Raw genomic sequence first — 23,824 nt, 5'->3', positions numbered from 1 at the left:
TTTAAAAGTGTTCCGATCCTCTTTATAAATGTAATGACCAGGACAAGCTGAAATAACTCACAGATTCGCTCTTGGAAGAGACAGAGTTAGTTTTTTGAACGCGCAGTGAAATTAAATCTCTGTATTTTACAGTTAACAGTCTGCCGCAGTATTTGACACGCTGGGTCTCACTGTGATAACTGGAGCACAGCAGTTACTGTCAATACAAAAAGCCCCTCAGCACTAATTAACTGAGGCTGGCTCAGTGGTCGCTTTTACAATCCAACTTTATTCACAGTGAAGTATTATTCATGTCCAGCACTGACAAAATGACAATAATTAATATGGAAATCTGTGATAATTCTTCACTCATTAGTTAGTGATTTCAATAACATGTTCATGTGTTACTCTGAAATATAAAACATTAGGGTCATTTCTGAACAGCAAGCGATATCCACAAATGCAATTCTAATTTACTGAAAATTCATTACAAGTTTACTTTGCCGCTGGTTTGTGAATATTTAAAATAATGGTGTATTTCTGTCTATTTTGTGCAGGTGCGGTTATTGTACGGAGCTGCCCAGGGAATGTGACACTGTGACATCATGGGCTACTGGGGACAGGGGACCATGGTGACGGTGACTGCAGGTAAGAACCATTCCATTATTTATGAACTGTTTTACTTGAGTCTTTATTTTATTTATTTATTTCTATTTTAACTATGCATTCGTTCACTGAATTGCGGGTTTGCTGGATTCTGTATTGAGATTTTGTTGCAATGTTTCATGTGATTCTGCTGAAAAATGAATTATTCTGCCTCTTGACAAAAGGTGCTGCTGAGGGATTCAGTCCCTGCATGTTATGATTTGATGTTTATTTGCTGAGGATACTGTGGCCGGGTTACTTTAAATACCTAACGCCTGTTAAACAGTTTGGTATTTCTGCAATGTTTAATCTCGGTGACACCTGGTGGCTGCAGATTTTACCGCCTCCTGCACAAGTGTTAGAAATCTACCCAATATTCACAAAATATGCTGAATTATCTGTGTCAATTTATTGAACACTTCCCGCATATTGACAATGCTGATGATATTCTTCCATATTTCTGTTTGTTTTAATTGTTCATTCACTTGCTGAAAGGCGGATTTGGTGGGTTCTAGATATAAATTTTCTTGAAATGCTGTTTGATTCTATTGAAAGTGTTTGAAGAATTGAGCTGGTTCTCCATGAGACGAGTTTCAGCCCCTCGGTGATGTAATTTGGTGTTTTCTGCTGAGGAGATTGTGTCTGGGTGATTTTGAATGAGTAAAGTTTGTGAAACGTTTCTGGCGTTTCTATATTCTTTAAACTCGGTGATATTGAGCGTTTCCATGTTTTGTAATTGAATGAAAATAAGACACGTGTTTGAAACTGCTTGGCACACGATTGTGGGTGGACAACGGTCAGGATTTTAGAGTTTTTTAAAAGTGATGATTGCAGATTAAACTAAGCCACAGTTTTAAATGCTCTTTCCGAACATAATTTGTTCCTGCAATCACAGCCTGGCTTTTCTTCAATGTTCCATCTTGGTGGGATTGATGGATGCAGCTTTTATCTCTCCTGTCAACTGTTGAAATGCGTTTGAAATATGGTCCAACATGAATAAAATGTGGTAAAGTTTCAAAAATATTTTGGACATACCCCACCTGCTCACAGTGATATTACTGTTGTTCTGTATTTCTATTTAGTTTGATAATTCATACATTTGGTGCCGAACTGATTTGCTGGATTCGATATTCAGATGTTTTTGAAATGTTACGTTTGATTCTGTTGAATGTAGAATTGAGCTGCTTCTCAATGAAACGGGTTCAGTCCTCACGATGAGTTTTGGTGTTTTGCTGCTGAGGAGATGGTGTGTCTGGGTGACTTTGAATAAGTACAATTTGTGAAGCGGTTTTCGGTTTCTACGTTGTTTCTGCATTGTTCAAACTGGGTGACATTGAGCAGTTACACGTTTTCTGGTTAAATGTAAAAAGGTTTGCGCGTTTGAATCTCCTTGAAACACAATTGTGGGGAGTAAACGTGGCCGGTTTCGAAAATAAAGAAAGGAATTAAAGATTTGATAGACATTTTTAAATTTTACCTACTGATTACTGATTAAACTAAACCATGGCGTCATTAAGAACGCAATTCGTTACTGCAGTCTGAAACTATTTAATTAAACCGTTTTCAAATTCGTGAGTAAAATTAATATAACTTAAACAATTATAATGCGGTATTATCACCATATTATCCAAATATGTTTCCATATTAATATCATTAATCATCAATCTCCTTCCACAATTCTGCTGTGCTTTGCACACCATCAGCATGACCGGAAAAGTTTGTAGGCTGGGAATATTTTGTGATTATTTATGAAACTGTTTTAATAATAACATACTGATTCTACAGCACTGTTCAATTACACAAGATATATTTGAATTAATTTTTATTTCTCTGATTACGTTTGCAGTTACTTAAATAGGAGTTTTATATCGCAGTTTGGCAATTTATGTATCCGGTTATAGTATTATTTATGTGCAGCAGCAAGAATATTAATTATCTCTTCAACGTCATTTGTAGTTGTCTCTAACCTAATCATAAAGAGTTTTCTCAGAGGTGGAAGTCGCTGACAGTGCAGGAATTGTTCTTATGATTTTATCTGAATTGTAGGAATGTCCAGACTGCACAGTGCTGGAGCTTGACAAGTAAAAGCTTGAAATTCAAAGAGATTAATTTAATTACAAAAAGAGAATATTAGCTTTGCAAAAAATAATAACATCCTGTCTCGCAGAGCTGTGCTGTACACAATATAACATTATTGAAATAAAACAAATTATACAATCGAAGAATAGATTATATCTGAGCCTCAAGCTTATTTCTTCTTAACTCGTAAATTGAACAAAAACATTTCTCCATCATTTTCTAGATATTACACATGTCTGAATTATTCCATCCGATAATTTGAAGTTTAATATTTAATTAAATCCAAATATTTATCAAATTTCAGGCAGGAGCAGGTTTTGAATTGCAGAGAACCATGTTTTATTATTTATATTATAGAGTACAAATCAGCTGACAGGTCAACTAATTGACAATTGGCAATAACTTGCAATGCGACTTTAGTACTAACTAATTCAACATAAATTAACTGCTACAATTGAGTAGCATACTGGCGTGTTATATCAAAGCTATTGGAGAATGTTTAATTGCCCTGAAAATAATTTAGAAAACAATACATTTATTTGCTCCGGTTGATGAGGTGGCCCGCCTCCATTGTTTTGTTGATTGTATTTAATTAAGACATTGGATCAAATCGGGTAATCAGTTTCCAATGTGAATGTTTCCTGGTTTGTTTATTTCTTATCAAACACTGGATCTCTGTCACAGACATTAAACTCCCCTCAATCTGTTCTATTTAATGTGTTCATTCTCAGTGAAAATACATTCTGCCCAGTTCAGACAGGAGAAATAGCTGAAAGGCGAAGGGAGTTTGAAATTTATATCAGTTTAATTTCACAGTGGTTATTAATTTCATTTGTCGTAAGTTGACCATTTATCAATTAGAATCAAGCAGTTTGAATGATTCGATCCCCTGTGTTTCAGAGTGAAATTTGACACACTAGGTACACTCTCATCCGCACACTGTTTCTCCCTCACACACTCCCTCTCTCCCAGAAACCCGGACTATTCCTCAAACACACAGACACTCTCTCTCACAGACACTCTCACATACACGATAGCTCTTCAAAAACACACAGTCTCTCTCACACACATACTCGGTCACACACGCATTGCCTCACACACTCATTCTCTTACATACTCTCTGTCTCCAACTTTCTCTCTCTCCAACTCTCCCTCACACACCAACAGACTGTCACTCGCTCTCTCACAGACACAGGCACATTATCCCTCTCTCTCTTTCAGACAATCTCCCTCTCTCACACTCTCACACACACTCTCTCTTACACGTTTTACCAATCTCACTCACATACACAATCATTCACAGACACACACTCTCGCACACATGCACTCTCGCACACATTATCTCTTGCACACACGCTCGTTCACACACATGCCCTGTCACACACATCTCTCCAACACAAAAACGCTCCTCACATACAGGCTCTCTGACACATCCGTTCTCTCACACATACACTCTCTCACACATACACTCTCTCTGACATGCATGGTCTCTTGCAGGCATGCTCTCTCACACACATGCTCTCACACACACGCTCTCTCACACACACACAGCCTCTCGCTCACACATGCTCTCTTGTACTCCTGCTCTCTCACACATATATCCTCTCTTGCATACATGCTCTCTCATACACATGCGCTCTGATACTCACACTCTCTCGCACATTCACTCACTTGCTCACTCACACTCATGCTCGTTTACACACATGCTCTCTCACACACATGCTTTCTCACACACTTGCTCTGTTGCACACATGCTCTCACACCCATGTACTCTCCCACACATGCTTTCTCACACACACTCTCTCAATCACATATCTCTCACACTCACGCTCTCTTGCACACACGCTCCCTGACACACATGCCCTCTCACTCACATGCTCTCTCATACACTTGCTCTCTCACATACACACTCTCTCATACACTCACTCTCGACACTCATGCTCTCACACACACACACTCTGACACACACGCTCACACCCACACACTCTCTCTCATTCTCTCTTGCACACACGCACTCTGACACACCTCATGGTCTCTCTCGTACTCATGATTTCTCGCACACATGCTCTCTCACACATGCTGTCTCACAGTCATGCTCTCTCACACACATGTTCTTTTGCACACATGCTGTCTCATGCACACGTTCTCTCACACACATGCTCTCTCACACATATGCTCTCTTGCACACATGCTCTCTCACACATATGGTCTGTTACACACTCACACACATGTGTTCTCACACACATGATCTCTCGCACACATGCTCTCACATACATGCTGTCTCACTCACATGCTTTGGTGCATACATGCTCTCTCACACACATGCTCTCTTGTGAAAGCACTCTTTCACTCACATGCTGTCTCACACACACAATTTTGCACATGCAGTCTCTCTCCTGTGCACACTATTTTGCTCCCTCACACACACAGATATCCTGTCGCTCGCAGAAATACACACAATCGCGCTCTCAAACACAGATATTCTCTCACACACAGATACTCTCTTGCACACACACACTCACACGTGTACTCTCTCTCTCCCACTCTCTTGATCCATCTCTCGCAGAAACAATCACACGCATGCATGCAGACACATGCATACACACAGTCACGGGCTCTCACATACCCAAATTCTCCCTCACACACACACACACACACACTCAGACACGCACACACTTTCAGATACACAGGTGAGAGCGACTGAACAAACATCAATAATAATAATCATTATTATTGTCACAAGTAGGCTTACATTAACACTGCAATGAAGTTACTGTGAAAAGCCCCCAGTCACCACACTCTGGCGCCTGTTCGGATACACAGAGGGAGAATTCGGAATATCCAAACCACCGAACAGGTCGATTTTCGGGACTTGTGAGAGGAAACCGGATCACTCGGAGAAAACCCACCCAGACTCCGGGGAGAACGTGCAGACTCCGCACAGGCAATGACCCAAGTGGGAATCGAACCCGGGTCCCTGGTGCTGTGAAGCAACAGGGTTAACCACTGTGCTGCCGTGCCGCCAAATCAAGGCAGCATTGAAACGTGAGACCTCAAGCAGCCCAAACAAAGAATGAATGGATGGGAATCAGGGGAAGAATCTCCGCTGGTTGGAGTCACAACCAGCACCAAGGTGGATGGATTCCATTGCTGGAGGCCAATCAGCTCAGTTCTAGGACATCACTGCGAGACTTCTTCAGGGCAGTGTCCGAGGTCCAACCATCTTCAGCTTGTTCATCAATGACCTTCTTTCCATCATCAGGTCTGAACAGGGGTTGTTGGCAGATGATTGCATCATGCTCAGCACAATTTGCAACTGTGCAGTCACTAAATAAACCTGTAAATAAAGCAACATGGAGGCTCTATGCGGTTCTGGCTGACAAGTGGTAAGTAACAGTCAAGTCACCCAATTGAAGGCAATGCCCACCTCCAGTAAGAACAGATCTAACCACCGCCCCTTGACATTGACTGGCATTACCATCATTGAAAACCACTAACAACCTCCTGGTGATCAACATGGACCAGAAAGTGATCTGGGCGAGTCATAGAAATTTTGAGGCCAGAAGAACAGATCAAAGGTGAAAACCCATCTTCTGACTCCCCAAAGCCTGTCGACTGTCTAAAGATCCGCTGCAGAAGCTCATCGTGTCTCCGTAGGCAGCATTTTCCAAACCGATGACAGCGGCCATTTGGACAAGGACAATAGACACATGGGAACATCACCAACTGGAAGGTCCCCTCCTCACCATTCACCATCATGACTATGTAATATATCTCCGTTCCTGCACTGCCGCTGGTTCAACATCATGTATCGGACTCGGGAAAACACCACATGGACTGCAATGGTTAAAGAAGGAAGCTCAGCATCTTCTCAAAGTCAATGAGGGATGGAAGATAAATGCAGGCCGAGCGTACATCACAAGAATGAATAAACACAACACACTCTCTCTGACACAATATGACAAGACTTTTACGGGCACAAAAATCCCATTTGCAAAATGAAAATCCGTTAAGTCGCAGGAATGTTCATTGTCCCAGTTCTAAATTGTTTTCTCACTCAACTTTTTTCAGCACCACGCACTCACCCACTCTAACTCATCAACCCTAAATCACACATCCCCACTCACTCATCCTCTTTCAGCAAAGTGCATTCACCCACTCTAACACATCAACCCTCACTCACACACGCTCACCCTTTCACACACACACCCTCATTCACACACCCTCACTCACACACCCTCACTCACACACCCTCACTCACACACCCTCACTCACACACCCTCACAAACACACCTTCACTCACACCCTCACTCACACACCCTCACAAACACACCTTCACTCACACCCTCACTCACACACCCTCACTCACACACCCTCACTCACACACCCTCACTCACACACCCTCACAAACACACCCTCACAAACACACCCTCACTCTCACACCCTCACTCACACACCCTCACTCACACACCCTCACTCACACAACCTCACTCACACACCCTCACACACCCTCACTCACACACCCTCAATCATACACCCTCACACACACACACCCTCACTCACACACCCTCACTCACACACCCTCATTCACACACCCTCATTCACACACCATCTCACACACCCTCTCTCACACACACCGTCACTCACTCTCATACCCTCACTCTCACACACCCTCACTCACACACCCTCACTCACACACCCTTACTCATACACCCGCAGTCACACACACCCTCATACACCCTCACTAACCCACCCTCCCACACACACACCGTCTCACACCCTCACTCACACACCCTCTCACACAACCTCACTCACACACCCTCTCACACACAGACTCACACAACCTCACTCGCACGCCCTCACTTACACCCTCATTCACACGCCCTCACTCACACACCCTCACTCACACACCCTCACTCACACACCCTCACTCACACAACCTCACTCACACAACCTCACTCACACAACCTCACTCACACACACACCCTCACACAACCTCACACACACACCCTCACTCACAAACCCTCGCTCACACACCCTCACTCACACACCCTCATACACCCACACTCACATACCCTCACTCACACAACCTCACTCGCACACCCTCACTCACACACCCTCACTCACACACCCTCACTCACACACACCATCACTCACACACCCTCACTCTCATACCCTCACTCACACACCCTCTCACACACCCTCACTTACACATCCTCTCACACACCCTCACTCTCACACTCTCACTCACACACCCTCACTCACACACCCTCACACACACACAAACTCACACACCCTCTCACACACCATCTCACACACCCTCTTACACACCCTCTCACACACACACACACTCACAGCTCCCACTCTCCCACCCACACACACCCTCACTCACCCACCCACATTCATTCGCCCTCACTCATACACCCTCACTCACACACCCTCACTCACACACCCTCATACACCCACACTCACATACCCTCACTCACACACCCTCACTCACACACCCTCACTCACACACACTCACTCACACACCGTCACTCTCATACCCTCACTCACACAACCCTCACTCTCTCATCCTCACTCACACGCCAAACTTACACCTTCATTCACACGCCCTCACTCACACACCCTCGCGCACACACCCTCACTCTCACACCTTCACTCACACACCTTCACTCACACACCCTCACTCAAACAACCTCACTCACACACCCTCACACACACACCCTCATTCACACACCCTCACTCACACACAACCTCATTCACACACCCTCACTCACATACCCTCACTCACCCACCCTCACTCACACACCCTCAAACACACGCCCTCAAACACACGCCCTCACTCACACACCCTCACTCACACAACCTCACTCACACACCCTCATTCACACACATTCATTCACACACCCTCACACACACACCCTCACTCACACACCCTCATACACCCACACTGACATACACTCACTCACACACCCTCACTCACACATCCTCACTCGCACACCCTCTCACACACACCGTCACTCACACACCCTCACTCTCATACACTCACTCACACACCCTCACTCACACACCCTCACTCACACACCCTCACACACACACTCTCATAGATCTCACTCACTCAACCACCCACATTCATTCACCCTCACTCAAAGTCTCACTCACACACCCTCACTCACAAACCCTCACTCACACACCCTCTCACACACACAGTCACTCACACACCATCACTCTCATACACTCACTCACACAACCTCACTCATACGCCCTCACTTACACCCTCATTCACACACCATCACTCACACGCCCTCACTCACACACCCTTACATATACACCCTCACTCACACCCTCACTCACACCCTCACTCACACACTCTCAATCACACACCCTCACTCCCACACCCTCACTCACACACCCTCACTCACACCCTCACTCACACAACCTGACTCACACACCCTCACACACACACCCTCACTCACACACCCTCACTCACACACCCTCAATCATACACCGTCACTCACACACCCTCACACACACACCCTCACTCACACACCCTCACTCACACAACCTCACTCATACACCCTCATTCACACACCGTCACTAACACACCCTCACTCACACACCCTCACTCACACACCCTCACTCACACACCCTCATTCACACACCCTCACACACACACCCTCACACACACCCTCACTCATACACCTGAAGTCACACACGTCCTCATACACCCTCACTAACCCGCACTTTCACACACACATTCACACACACCGTCTCACTCCCCCACTCACACACCCTCGCTCACATACCCTCTCACACAACCTCACTCACACACCCTCTCACACACGCTCTCACACACAGACTCACACAACCTCTCTCACACGCCCTCACTCACACCCTCACTCATACACCCTCTCACACACACCCTCATACACCCTCACTCACACGCCCTCACCAACACGCCCTCACTCACACACCCTCACAAACACACCTTCACTCACACCCTCACTCACACACCCTCACAAACACACCTTCACTCACACCCTCACTCACACACCCTCACACACCCTCACTCACACACCCTCACAAACACACCCTCACAAACACACCCTCACTCTCACACCCTCACTCACACACCCTCACTCACACACCCTCACTCACACACCCTCACTCACACAACCTCACTCACACACCCTCACTCACACACCCTCACACACCCTCACTCACACACCCTCAATCATACACCCTCACACACACACACCCTCACTCACACACCCGCACTCACACACCCTCACTCACACACCCTCATTCACACACCCTCATTCACACACCATCTCACACACCCTCTCTCACACACACCGTCACTCACTCTCATACCCTCACTCTCACACACCCTCACTCACACACCCTCACTCACACACCCTCACTCATACACCCGCAGTCACACACACCCTCATACACCCTCACTAACCCACCCTCCCACACACACACCGTCTCACACCCTCACTCACACACCCTCTCACACAACCTCACTCACACACCCTCTCACACACAGACTCACACAACCTCACTCGCACGCCCTCACTTACACCCTCATTTACACGCCCTCACTCACACACCCTCACTCACACACCCTCACTCACACAACCTCACTCACACAACCTCACTCACGCAACCTCACTCACACAACCTCACTCACACACACACCCTCACACAACCTCACACACACACCCTCACTCACAAACCCTCGCTCACACACCCTCACTCACACACCCTCATACACCCACACTCACATACCCTCACTCACACACCCTCACTCGCACACCCTCACTCACACACCCTCACTCACACACCCTCACTCACACACACCATCACTCACACACCCTCACTCTCATACCCTCACTCACACACCCTCTCACACACCCTCACTTACACATCCTCTCACACACCCTCACTCACACACTCTCACTCACACACCCTCACTCACACACCCTCACACACACACAAACTCACACACCCTCTCACACACCATCTCACACACCCTCTTACACACCCTCTCACACACACACACACTCACAGCTCCCACTCTCCCACCCACACACACCCTCACTCACCCACCCACATTCATTCGCCCTCACTCATACACCCTCACTCACACACCCTCACTCACACACCCTCATACACCCACACTCACATACCCTCACTCACACACCCTCACTCACACACCCTCACTCACACACACTCACTCACACACCGTCACTCTCATACCCTCACTCACACAACCCTCACTCTCTCATCCTCACTCACACGCCAAACTTACACCTTCATTCACACGCCCTCACTCACACACCCTCGCGCACACACCCTCACTCTCACACCTTCACTCACACACCTTCACTCACACACCCTCACTCAAACAACCTCACTCACACACCCTCACACACACACCCTCATTCACACACCCTCACTCACACACAACCTCATTCACACACCCTCACTCACATACCCTCACTCACCCACCCTCACTCACACGCCCTCAAACACACGCCCTCACTCACACACCCTCACTCACACAACCTCACTCACACACCCTCATTCACACACATTCATTCACACACCCTCACACACACACCCTCACTCACACACCCTCATACACCCACACTGACATACACTCACTCACACACCCTCACTCACACATCCTCACTCGCACACCCTCTCACACACACCGTCACTCACACACCCTCACTCTCATACACTCACTCACACACCCTCACTCACACACCCTCACTCACACACCCTCACACACACACTCTCATAGATCTCACTCACTCAACCACCCACAGTCATTCACCCTCACTCAAAGTCTCACTCACACACCCTCACTCACAAACCCTCACTCACACACCCTCTCACACACACAGTCACTCACACACCATCACTCTCATACACTCACACACACAACCTCACTCATACGCCCTCACTTACACCCTCATTCACACACCATCACTCACACGCCCTCACTCACACACCCTTACATATACACCCTCACTCACACCCTCACTCACACCCTCACTCACACACTCTCAATCACACACCCTCACTCCCACACCCTCACTCACACACCCTCACTCACACCCTCACTCACACAACCTGACTCACACACCCTCACACACACACCCTCACTCACACACCCTCACTCACACACCCTCAATCATACACCGTCACTCACACACCCTCACACACACACCCTCACTCACACACCCTCACTCACACAACCTCACTCATACACCCTCATTCACACACCGTCACTAACACACCCTCACTCACACACCCTCACTCACACACCCTCACTCACACACCCTCATTCACACACCCTCACACACACACCCTCACACACACCCTCACTCATACACCTGAAGTCACACACGTCCTCATACACCCTCACTAACCCGCACTTTCACACACACATTCACACACACCGTCTCACTCCCCCACTCACACACCCTCGCTCACATACCCTCTCACACAACCTCACTCACACACCCTCTCACACACGCTCTCACACACAGACTCACACAACCTCTCTCACACGCCCTCACTCACACCCTCACTCATACACCCTCTCACACACACCCTCATACACCCTCACTCACACGCCCTCACCAACACGCCCTCACTCACACGCCCTCACTCACACGCCCTCACTCACACACCCTCACTCACACACCCTCACTCACACACCCTCACTCACACACCCTCACTCACACACCCTCACACACACACCCTCACTCATACACCCTCAGTCACACACACCCTCAGTCACACACCCTCATACACCCTCACCATCCCACCCTCTCACACACACATTAACACACACACCGTCTCACACTACACTCACACACCCTCTCACACAACCTCACTCTCACACACCTTCATTCACACACCCTCACTCTCACACACCCTCACTCTCACACACCATCACTCACACACCCTCGCACACTCACCCTCACTTACACACCCTCACACACACACCCTCACACACACACCCTCACTCACACACCCTCACTCACACACCCTCACTCACACACCCTCACTCACACACCCTCACTCACACACCCTCACTCACACACCCTCACACACCCTCACACACACATCCTCATTCACACACCCTCACTCACACACCCTCACTCACACACCCTCACTCACACAACCTCACTCACACAACCTGACTCACACACATACCCTCACACACACGCCCTCACTCACACGCCCTCACTCACACGCCCTCACTTACACACCCTCACTCACACACCCTCACTCACACACACAAACTCACACACACAAACTCACTCACACACCCTCACTCACACACCCTCACTCAAACACCCTCACGCACACACCTAAACTCACACACACAAACTCACTCACACACCCGCACTCACACACCCTCACTCACACACCCTCACTCACGCACCCTCACTCACACACCCTCACTCACACACCCTCACTCACACACCCTCTCACACACACACACACTCACAGCTCTCACTCACGCACCCACATTCATTCGCCCTCGCTCACTCACCCACATTCATTCGCCCTCACTCATACACCCTCACTCACACACCCTCACTCACACACCTTCACTCACTCACCCTCACTCACACAACCTCACTCACACACCCTCACACACACACCCTCATTCACACACCCTCACACACACACCCTCACTCACACACCCTCACTCACACACCTTCACTCACTCACCCTCACTCACACACCCTCACTCACACACCCTCACACACACACCCTCATACACACACCCACACTCACACGCCCTCACTCACACACCCTCATACACCCACACTCACATGCCCTCACTCACACACCCTCACACACAAACCCTCACTCACACACCCTCACTCACACACCCTCACTCACTCACACACACTCACTCACTCACACACCCTCACTCACTCACACACCCTCACTCACTCACACACCCTCACTCACACACAACCTTATTCACACACCCTCACTCACATACACTCACTCTCCCACCCTCACTCACACACCCTCAAACACACACCCTCACTCACACACCCTCACACACCCTCACTCACACACCCTCACTGACACACCGTCACTCACACACCCTCACTCACACACCCTCACTCACACACCCTCACTCACACACCCACACTCACACACCTTCACTCACACACCCTCACTAACACACCCTCACTAACACACCCTCACACACCCTCACTCACACACCCTCACTCACACACCCTCATTCACACACCCTCACTCACACACCCTCACTCACACACCCTCACTCACACACCCTCAAACACACACCCTCAAACACACACCCTCACTCACACACCCTCAAACACACACCCTCACTCACACACCCTCACTCACACACCCTCACTCACACACCCTCACTCACACACCCTCACTCACACACCCTCACTCACACACCCTCACTCACACACCCTCACTCACACACCCACACTCACACACCTTCACTCACACACCCTCACTCACACACACCGTCACTCACACACACGAACTCACACACACAAACTCACACACCCTCACTCACACACCCTCACTCACACACCCTCACTCACACACCCTCACTCACACACCCTCACTCAGACACTCTCACTCACACACTCTCACTCACACACCCTCACTCACACACCCTCACTCACACACACCCTCACTCACACACCCTCAGACACACACCCTCACTCACACACCCTCACTCTCACACACTCACTCACACACTCACACTCACACACCCTCACTCACACACTCTCACTCACACACCGTCACTCACACACCCTCACTCTCACACCCTCACTCACACACTCACACTCACACACCCTCACACACACACCCTCACTCTCACACCCTCACTCACACACTCACACTCACACACCCTCACTCACACACTCTCACTCACACACCCTCACACACACACACACCCTCACTCACACACCCTCACTCTCACACCCTCACTCACACACTCACACTCACACACCCTCACTCAAACACTCTCACTCACACACCCTCACTCACACACTCTCACTCACACACCCTCACTCTCACACCCTCACTCACACACTCACACTCACACACCCTCACTCACACACTCTCACTCACACACCCTCACTCACACACCCTCACTCACACACCCTCACTCACACACCCTCACTCACACACTCACACTCACACACCCTCACTCACACACTCTCACTCACACACTCTCACTCACACACCCTCACTCACACACCCTCACAAACACACCCTCACTCGCACTCCCTCACTCACACACCCTCATCACACACCCTCACTCACACACCCTCACTCACACACCCTCACACACCCTGACTCACACACCCTCACTCACACACCCTCACTCACACACCCTCACTCACCCACCCTCACTGACCCACCCTCACTCACACACCCTCAAACACACACCCTCACTCACACACCCTCACACACCCTGACTCACACCCTCACTCACACACCCTCAAACACACACCCTCACTCACACACCCTCACTCACACACCCTCACTCACACACCCTCACTCACACACCCTCACTCACATACTCTCACTCACACACCCTCACTCACACACCCTCACTCACACACTCACACTCACACACCCTCACTCACACACCCTCACTCTCACACCCTCACTCACACACTCACACTCACACACCCTCACTCACACACTCTCACTCACACACCCTCACACACACACACTCTCACACTCACACACCCTCACACACACACCCTCACTCACACACTCTCACTCACACACCCTCACTCACACACTCTCACTCACACACCCTCACTCACACACTCTCACTCACACACCCTCACTCTCACACCCTCACTCACACACTCACACTCACACACCCTCACTCACACACTCTCACTCACACACCCTCACTCTCACACCCTCACACACACAGCCTCACTCACACACCCTCACTCACACACCCTCACTCACACACCCTCACAAACACACCCTCACAAACACACCCTCACTCACACTCCCTCACTCACACACCCTCACTCACACACCCTCACTCACACACCCTGACTCACACACCCTCACTCACACACCCTCACTCACACACCCTCACTCACACACCCCCACTCACACACCCTCACTCACACAGCTCACTCACATACCCTCACTCACACACCCTCACTCACACACCCTCACACACTCACACTCACACACCATCACTCAAACACTCTCACTCACACACCCTCACTCACACACCCTCACTCACACACTCTCACTCACACACCCTCACTCACTCACTCTCACTCACACACCCTCACTCACACACCCTCACTCACACACCCTCACTCACACACCCTCACTCACACATCCTCACTCACATACCCTCACTCACACACCCTCACTCACACACTCACACACCCTCACTCACACACTCTCACTCACACTCCCTCACTCACACACCCTCACTCACATATCCTCACTCACACACCCTCACTCACACACCCTCACTCACACATCCTCACTCACATACCCTCACTCACACACCCTCACTCACACACTCACACTCACACAACCTCACTCTCACACCCTCACTCACACACCCTCACACACACACCCTCACTCACACACCCTCACACACACACCCTCACAAACACACCCTCACTCACACACCCTGACTCACACACCCTCACTCACTCACCCTCACTCACACACCCTCACTCACACACCTTCACACACACACCCTCACTCACACACCCTCACTCACACACCCTGACTCACACACCCTGACTCACACACCCTCACTCACACACCCTCACTCACACACCCCACTCACATACCCTATCTCACACACCCTCACTCACACACCCTCACTCACACACCCTCACTCACACACCCTCACTCACACACTCTCACTCACACACTCTCACTGACACACCCTCACTCGCACACCCTCACTCACACACCATCACTCACACACCATCACTCACACACCCTCTCTCACACACCCTCACACACACTCTCACACACACACACTCACACACACACCCTCACTCACACACCCTCACTCACACACACTCACTCACACACCCTCACACACACACCCTCACTCACACACCCTCACTCACACACACTCACTCACACACCCTCACTCACACACCCTCACTCACTCACCCTCATTCACTCACCCTCACACATACACCCTCACTCACACACCCTCACTCACACACCCTCACACACACACCCTCACTCATACACCCTCAGTCACACACACCCTCAGTCACACACCCTCATACACCCTCACTAACCCACCCTCTCACACACACATTCACACACACACCGTCTCACACTACACTCACACACCCTCTCACACAACCTCACTCTCACACACCCTCACACACACACCCTCATTCACACACCCACACTCACACACCCTCACTCACACAACCTGACTCACACACATACCCTCACACACACGCCCTCACTCACACGCCCTCACTCACACACCCTCACTCACACGCACAAACACACACACACAAACTCACTCACACAAACTCACTCACACACCCTCACTCACACACCCTCACTCACACACCCTCACTCACACACACAAACTCACACACACAAACTCACTCACACACCCTCACTCACACACCCTCTCTCACACACCCTCACTCACACACCCTCACTCACACACCCTCACTCACACACCCTCACTCACACACCCTCTCACACACATACACTCAGAGCTCTCACTCACGCACCCACTTTCATTCGCCCTCACTCACTCACCCACATTCATTCGCCCTCACTCATACACCCTCACTCACACACCCTCACTCACACACCTTCACTCACTCACCCTCACTCACACAACCTCACTCACACACCCTCACTCACACACCTTCACTCACTCACCCTCACTCACACACCCTCTCTCACACACCCTCACACACACACCCTCACACACACACCCTCACTCACACACCCTCACTCACACACCCTCATACACCCACACTCACATGCCCTCACTCACACACCCTCACTCACACACCCTCAAACACACACCCTCACTCACACACCCTCACACACCCTCACTCATACACACTCACTCAAACACCCTGACTCACACACCCTCACTCACACACCCTCACTCACACACCCTCACTCACACACCCTCACTCACACACCCTCACTCACACACCCTCACTCACACACCCACACTCACACACCTTCACTCACACACCCTCATCACACACCCTCATCACACACCCTCACTCACACACCCTTACTCACACACCCTTACTCACACACCCTTAAACACACACCCTCACTCACACACCCTCACACACCCTGACTCACACACCCTGACTCACACACCCTCACTCACACACCCTGACTCACACACCCTCACTCACACACCCTCACTCACACACCCTCACTCACACACCCTCACTCACACACCCTCACTCACATACCCTCACTCACACACCCTCACTCACACACCCTCACTCACACACACCGTCACTCACACACACGAACTCACACACACAAGCTCACACACCCTCACTCACACACCCTCACTCACACACCCTCACTCACACACCCTCACTCACACACTCTCACTCACACACTCTCACTCACAGACCCTCACTCACACAACCTCACTCACACACCCTCACTCACACACCCTCACACTCACACCCTCACACACACACCCTCACTCACACACCCTCACTCACACACCCTCGCACACACACCCTCACTCACACACCCTCACTCTCACACCCTCACTCACACACTCACACTCACACACCCTCACACACACACTCTCACTCACACACCCTCACTCACACACCCTCACTCACACACACTCACTCTCACACCCTCACTCACAAACTCACACTCACACCCCCTCACTCACACACCCTCACTCTCACACCCTCACTCACACACTCTCACTCACACACCCTCACTCACACACTCTCACTCACACACCCTCACTCTCACACACTCACTCACACACTCACACTCACACACCCTCACTCACACACTCTCACTCACACACCCTCACTCACACACCCTCACTCACACACCCTCACTCACACACCCTCACACACACAGCCTCACTCCCACACTCTCACTCACACACCCTCACTCACACACCCTCACAAACACACCCTCACTCACACTCCCTGACTCACACACCCTCATCACACACCCTCATCACACACCCTCACTCACACACCCTCACACACCCTGACTCACACACCCTCACTCACACACCCTCACTCACACACCCTCACTCACACACCCTCACTCACCCACCCTCACTCACACACCCTCAAACACACACCCTGACTCACACACCCTCACTCACACACCCTCAAACACACACCCTCACTCACACACCCTCACACACCCTGACTCACACACCCTCACTCATTCCCTCACTCACACACCCTCACTCACACACCCTCACTCACACACCCTCACTCACATACCCTCACTCACACACCCTCACTCACATACCCTCACTCACACACTCACACACCCTCACTCACACAGCCTCACTCTCACACCCTCACTCACACACTCACACTCACACACCCTCACTCTCACACCCTCACTCACACACCCTCACACACACACCCTCACTCACACACCCTCACACACACACCCTCACAAACACTCCCTCACTCACACACCCTGACTCACACACCCTCACTCACTCACCCTCACACACACACCCTCACTCACACACCCTGACTCACACACCCTCACTCACACACCCTCACTCACACACCCTCACTCACACACCCTCACTCACATACCCTCACTCACACACCCTCACTCACACACCCTCACTCACACACCCTCACTCACACACTCTCACTCACACACTCTCACTCACACACCCTCACTTGCACACCCTCACTCACACACCCTCACTCACACACCCTCACTCACACACCCTCACTCACACACCCTCACACACACCCTCACACACACCCTCACACACACTCTCACACACACACCCTCACACACACACCCTCACTCACACACCCTCACTCACACACACTCACTCACACACCCTCACACACACACCCTCACACACACACCCTCACTCACACACCCTCACTCACACACCCTCACTCACACACCCTCACTCACACACCCTCACTCACTCACCCTCACTCACTCACCCTCACACATACACCCTCACTCACACACCCTCACTCACACACCCTCACACACACCCTCACACACACCCTCACACACACTCTCACACACACACCCTCACACACACACCCTCACTCACACACCCTCACTCACACACACTCACTCACACACCCTCACACACACACCCTCACTCACACACCCTCACTCACACACCCTCACTCACACACCCTCACTCACTCACCCTCACTCACTCACCCTCACACATACACCCTCACTCACACACCCTCACTCACACACCCTCATACACCCACACTCACATGCCCTCACTCACACACCCTCACTCACTCACACACCCTCACTCACTCACACACCCTCACTCAGTCACACACCCTCACTCACACACAACCTTATTCACACACCCTCACTCACATACACTCACTCACCCACCCTCACTCACACACCCTCAAACACACACCCTCACTCACACACCCTCACTCACACACCCTCACTCACACACCCTCACTCACACAGCCTCACTCACACACCCTCACTCACACACCCTCACTCACACACCCTCACTCACACACCCACACTCACACACCTTCACTCACACACCCTCATCACACACCCTCATCACACACCCTCACTCACACACCCTCACACGGCCTGACTCACACACCCTCACTCACACACCCTCACTCACACACCCTCACTCACACACCCTCACTCACACACCCTCACTCACACACCCTCACTCAGCCACCCTCACTCACACACCCTCAAACACACACCCTCACTCACACACCCTCACTCACACACCCTCAAACACACACCCTCACTCACACACCCTCACTCACACACCCTTACTCACACACCCTTACTCACACACCCTTAAACACCCACCCTCACTCACACACCCTGACTCACACACCCTGACTCACACACCCTGACTCACACACCCTCACTCACACACCCTCACTCACACACCCTCACTCACACACCCTCACTCACACACCCTCACTCACACACCCTCACTCACATACCCTCACTCACACACACTCACTCACACACCCTCACTCACACACACCGTCACTCACACACACGAACTCACACACACAAGCTCACACACCCTCACTCACACACTCTCACTCACACACCCTCACTCACACACCCTCGCACACACACACCCTCACTCACACACCCTCACTCTCACACCCTCACTCACACACTCACACTCACACACCCTCACTCACACACTCTCACTCACACACCCTCACTCACACACCCTCACTCACACACACTCACTATCACACCCTCACTCACAAACTCACACTCACACCCCCTCACTCACACACCCTCACTCTCACACCCTCACTCACACACTCTCACTCACACACCCTCACTCACACACTCTCACTCACACACCCTCACTCTCACACACTCACTCACACACTCACACTCACACACCCTCACTCACACACTCTCACTCACACACCCTCACTCACACACCCTCACTCACACACCCTCACTCACACACCCTCACACACACAGCCTCACTCCCACACTCTCACTCACACACCCTCACTCACACACCTTCACAAACACACCCTCACTCACACTCCCTGACTCACACTCCCTGACTCACACACCCTCATCACACACCCTCATCACACACCCTCACTCACACACCCTCACACACCCTGACTCACACACCCTCACTCACACACCCTCACTCACACACCCTCACTCACCCACCCTCACTCACACACCCTCAAACACACACCCTGATTCACACACCCTCACTCACACACCCTCAAACACACACCCTCACTCACACACACTCACACACCCTCACTCACACACCCTCACTCACACACCCTCACTCACATACCCTCACTCACACACCCTCACTCACATACCATCACTCACACACTCACACACACTCACTCACACACCCTCACTCTCACACCCTCACTCACACACTCACACTCACACACCCTCACTCACACACTCTCACTCACACACCCTCACACACACACACCCTCACTCACACACCCTCACTCTCACACCCTCACTCACACACTCACACTCACACACCCTCACTCACACACTCTCACTCACACACCCTCACTCACACACTCTCACTCACACACCCTCACTCTCACAGCCTCACTCACACACTCACACACCCTCACTCACACACTCTCACTCACACACCCTCACTCACACACCCTCACTCACACACCCTCACTCACACACCCTCACTCACACAGCCTCACTCACACACCCTCACTCACACACCCTCACAAACACACCCTCACTCACACTCCCTCACTCACACACCCTCACTCACACACACTCACTCACACACCATGACTCACACACCCTCACTCACACACACTCACTCACACACCCTCACTCACACACCCTCACTCACACACCCTCACTCACACACCCTCACTCACACAGCTCACTCACATACCCTCACTCACACACCCTCACTCACACACCCTCACTCACACACCCTCGCACACACACACCCTCACTCACACACCCTCACTCTCACACCCTCACTCACACACTCACACTCACACACCCTCACTCACACACTCTCACTCACACACCCTCACTCACACACCCTCACTCACACACACTCACTATCACACCCTCACTCACAAACTCACACTCACACCCCCTCACTCACACACCCTCACTCTCACACCCTCACTCACACACTCTCACTCACACACCCTCACTCACACACTCTCACTCACACACCCTCACTCTCACACACTCACTCACACACTCACACTCACACACCCTCACTCACACACTCTCACTCACACACCCTCACTCACACACCCTCACTCACACACCCTCACTCACACACCCTCACACACACAGCCTCACTCCCACACTCTCACTCACACACCCTCACTCACACACCTTCACAAACACACCCTCACTCACACTCCCTGACTCACACTCCCTGACTCACACACCCTCATCACACACCCTCATCACACACCCTCACTCACACACCCTCACACACCCTGACTCACACACCCTCACTCACACACCCTCACTCACACACCCTCACTCACCCACCCTCACTCACACACCCTCAAACACACACCCTGATTCACACACCCTCACTCACACACCCTCAAACACACACCCTCACTCACACACACTCACACACCCTCACTCACACACCCTCACTCACACACCCTCACTCACATACCCTCACTCACACACCCTCACTCACATACCATCACTCACACACTCACACACCCTCACTCACACACCCTCACTCTCACACCCTCACTCACACACTCACACTCACACACCCTCACTCACACACTCTCACTCACACACCCTCACACACACACACCCTCACTCACACACCCTCACTCTCACACCCTCACTCACACACTCACACTCACACACCCTCACTCACACACTCTCACTCACACACCCTCACTCACACACTCTCACTCACACACCCTCACTCTCACAGCCTCACTCACACACTCACACACCCTCACTCACACACTCTCACTCACACACCCTCACTCACACACCCTCACTCACACACCCTCACTCACACACCCTCACTCACACAGCCTCACTCACACACCCTCACTCACACACCCTCACAAACACACCCTCACTCACACTCCCTCACTCACACACCCTCACTCACACACACTCACTCACACACCATGACTCACACACCCTCACTCACACACACTCACTCACACACCCTCACTCACACACCCTCACACACACACCCTCACACACACACCCTCACTCACACACACTCACTCACACACCCTCACTCACACACCCTCACTCACACACCCTCACTCACACACCC

General features: G+C 50.8%; 1 gene segment (V, D, J or C); it reads left to right on the top strand.

Moving 5' to 3' along the window:
- Positions 1-576: 576 nt before the first annotated feature.
- LOC140418799 (Ig heavy chain C region-like) overlaps positions 577-23,824 on the top strand; it is a 35,957-nt gene continuing 12,709 nt past the window's right edge. Inside the window, 1 exon segment of the C gene segment in view lies at positions 577-627. Within this exon segment, the coding sequence occupies positions 585-627 (43 nt within the window).

This window comes from Scyliorhinus torazame, chromosome 5 (assembly GCF_047496885.1).
Source record: "Scyliorhinus torazame isolate Kashiwa2021f chromosome 5, sScyTor2.1, whole genome shotgun sequence".
In the NCBI taxonomy this organism is placed as follows: domain Eukaryota; kingdom Metazoa; phylum Chordata; class Chondrichthyes; order Carcharhiniformes; family Scyliorhinidae; genus Scyliorhinus; species Scyliorhinus torazame.
Note: the sequence above shows the minus strand (reverse complement) of the source record. Positions and strands in the feature narration are given on the sequence as shown.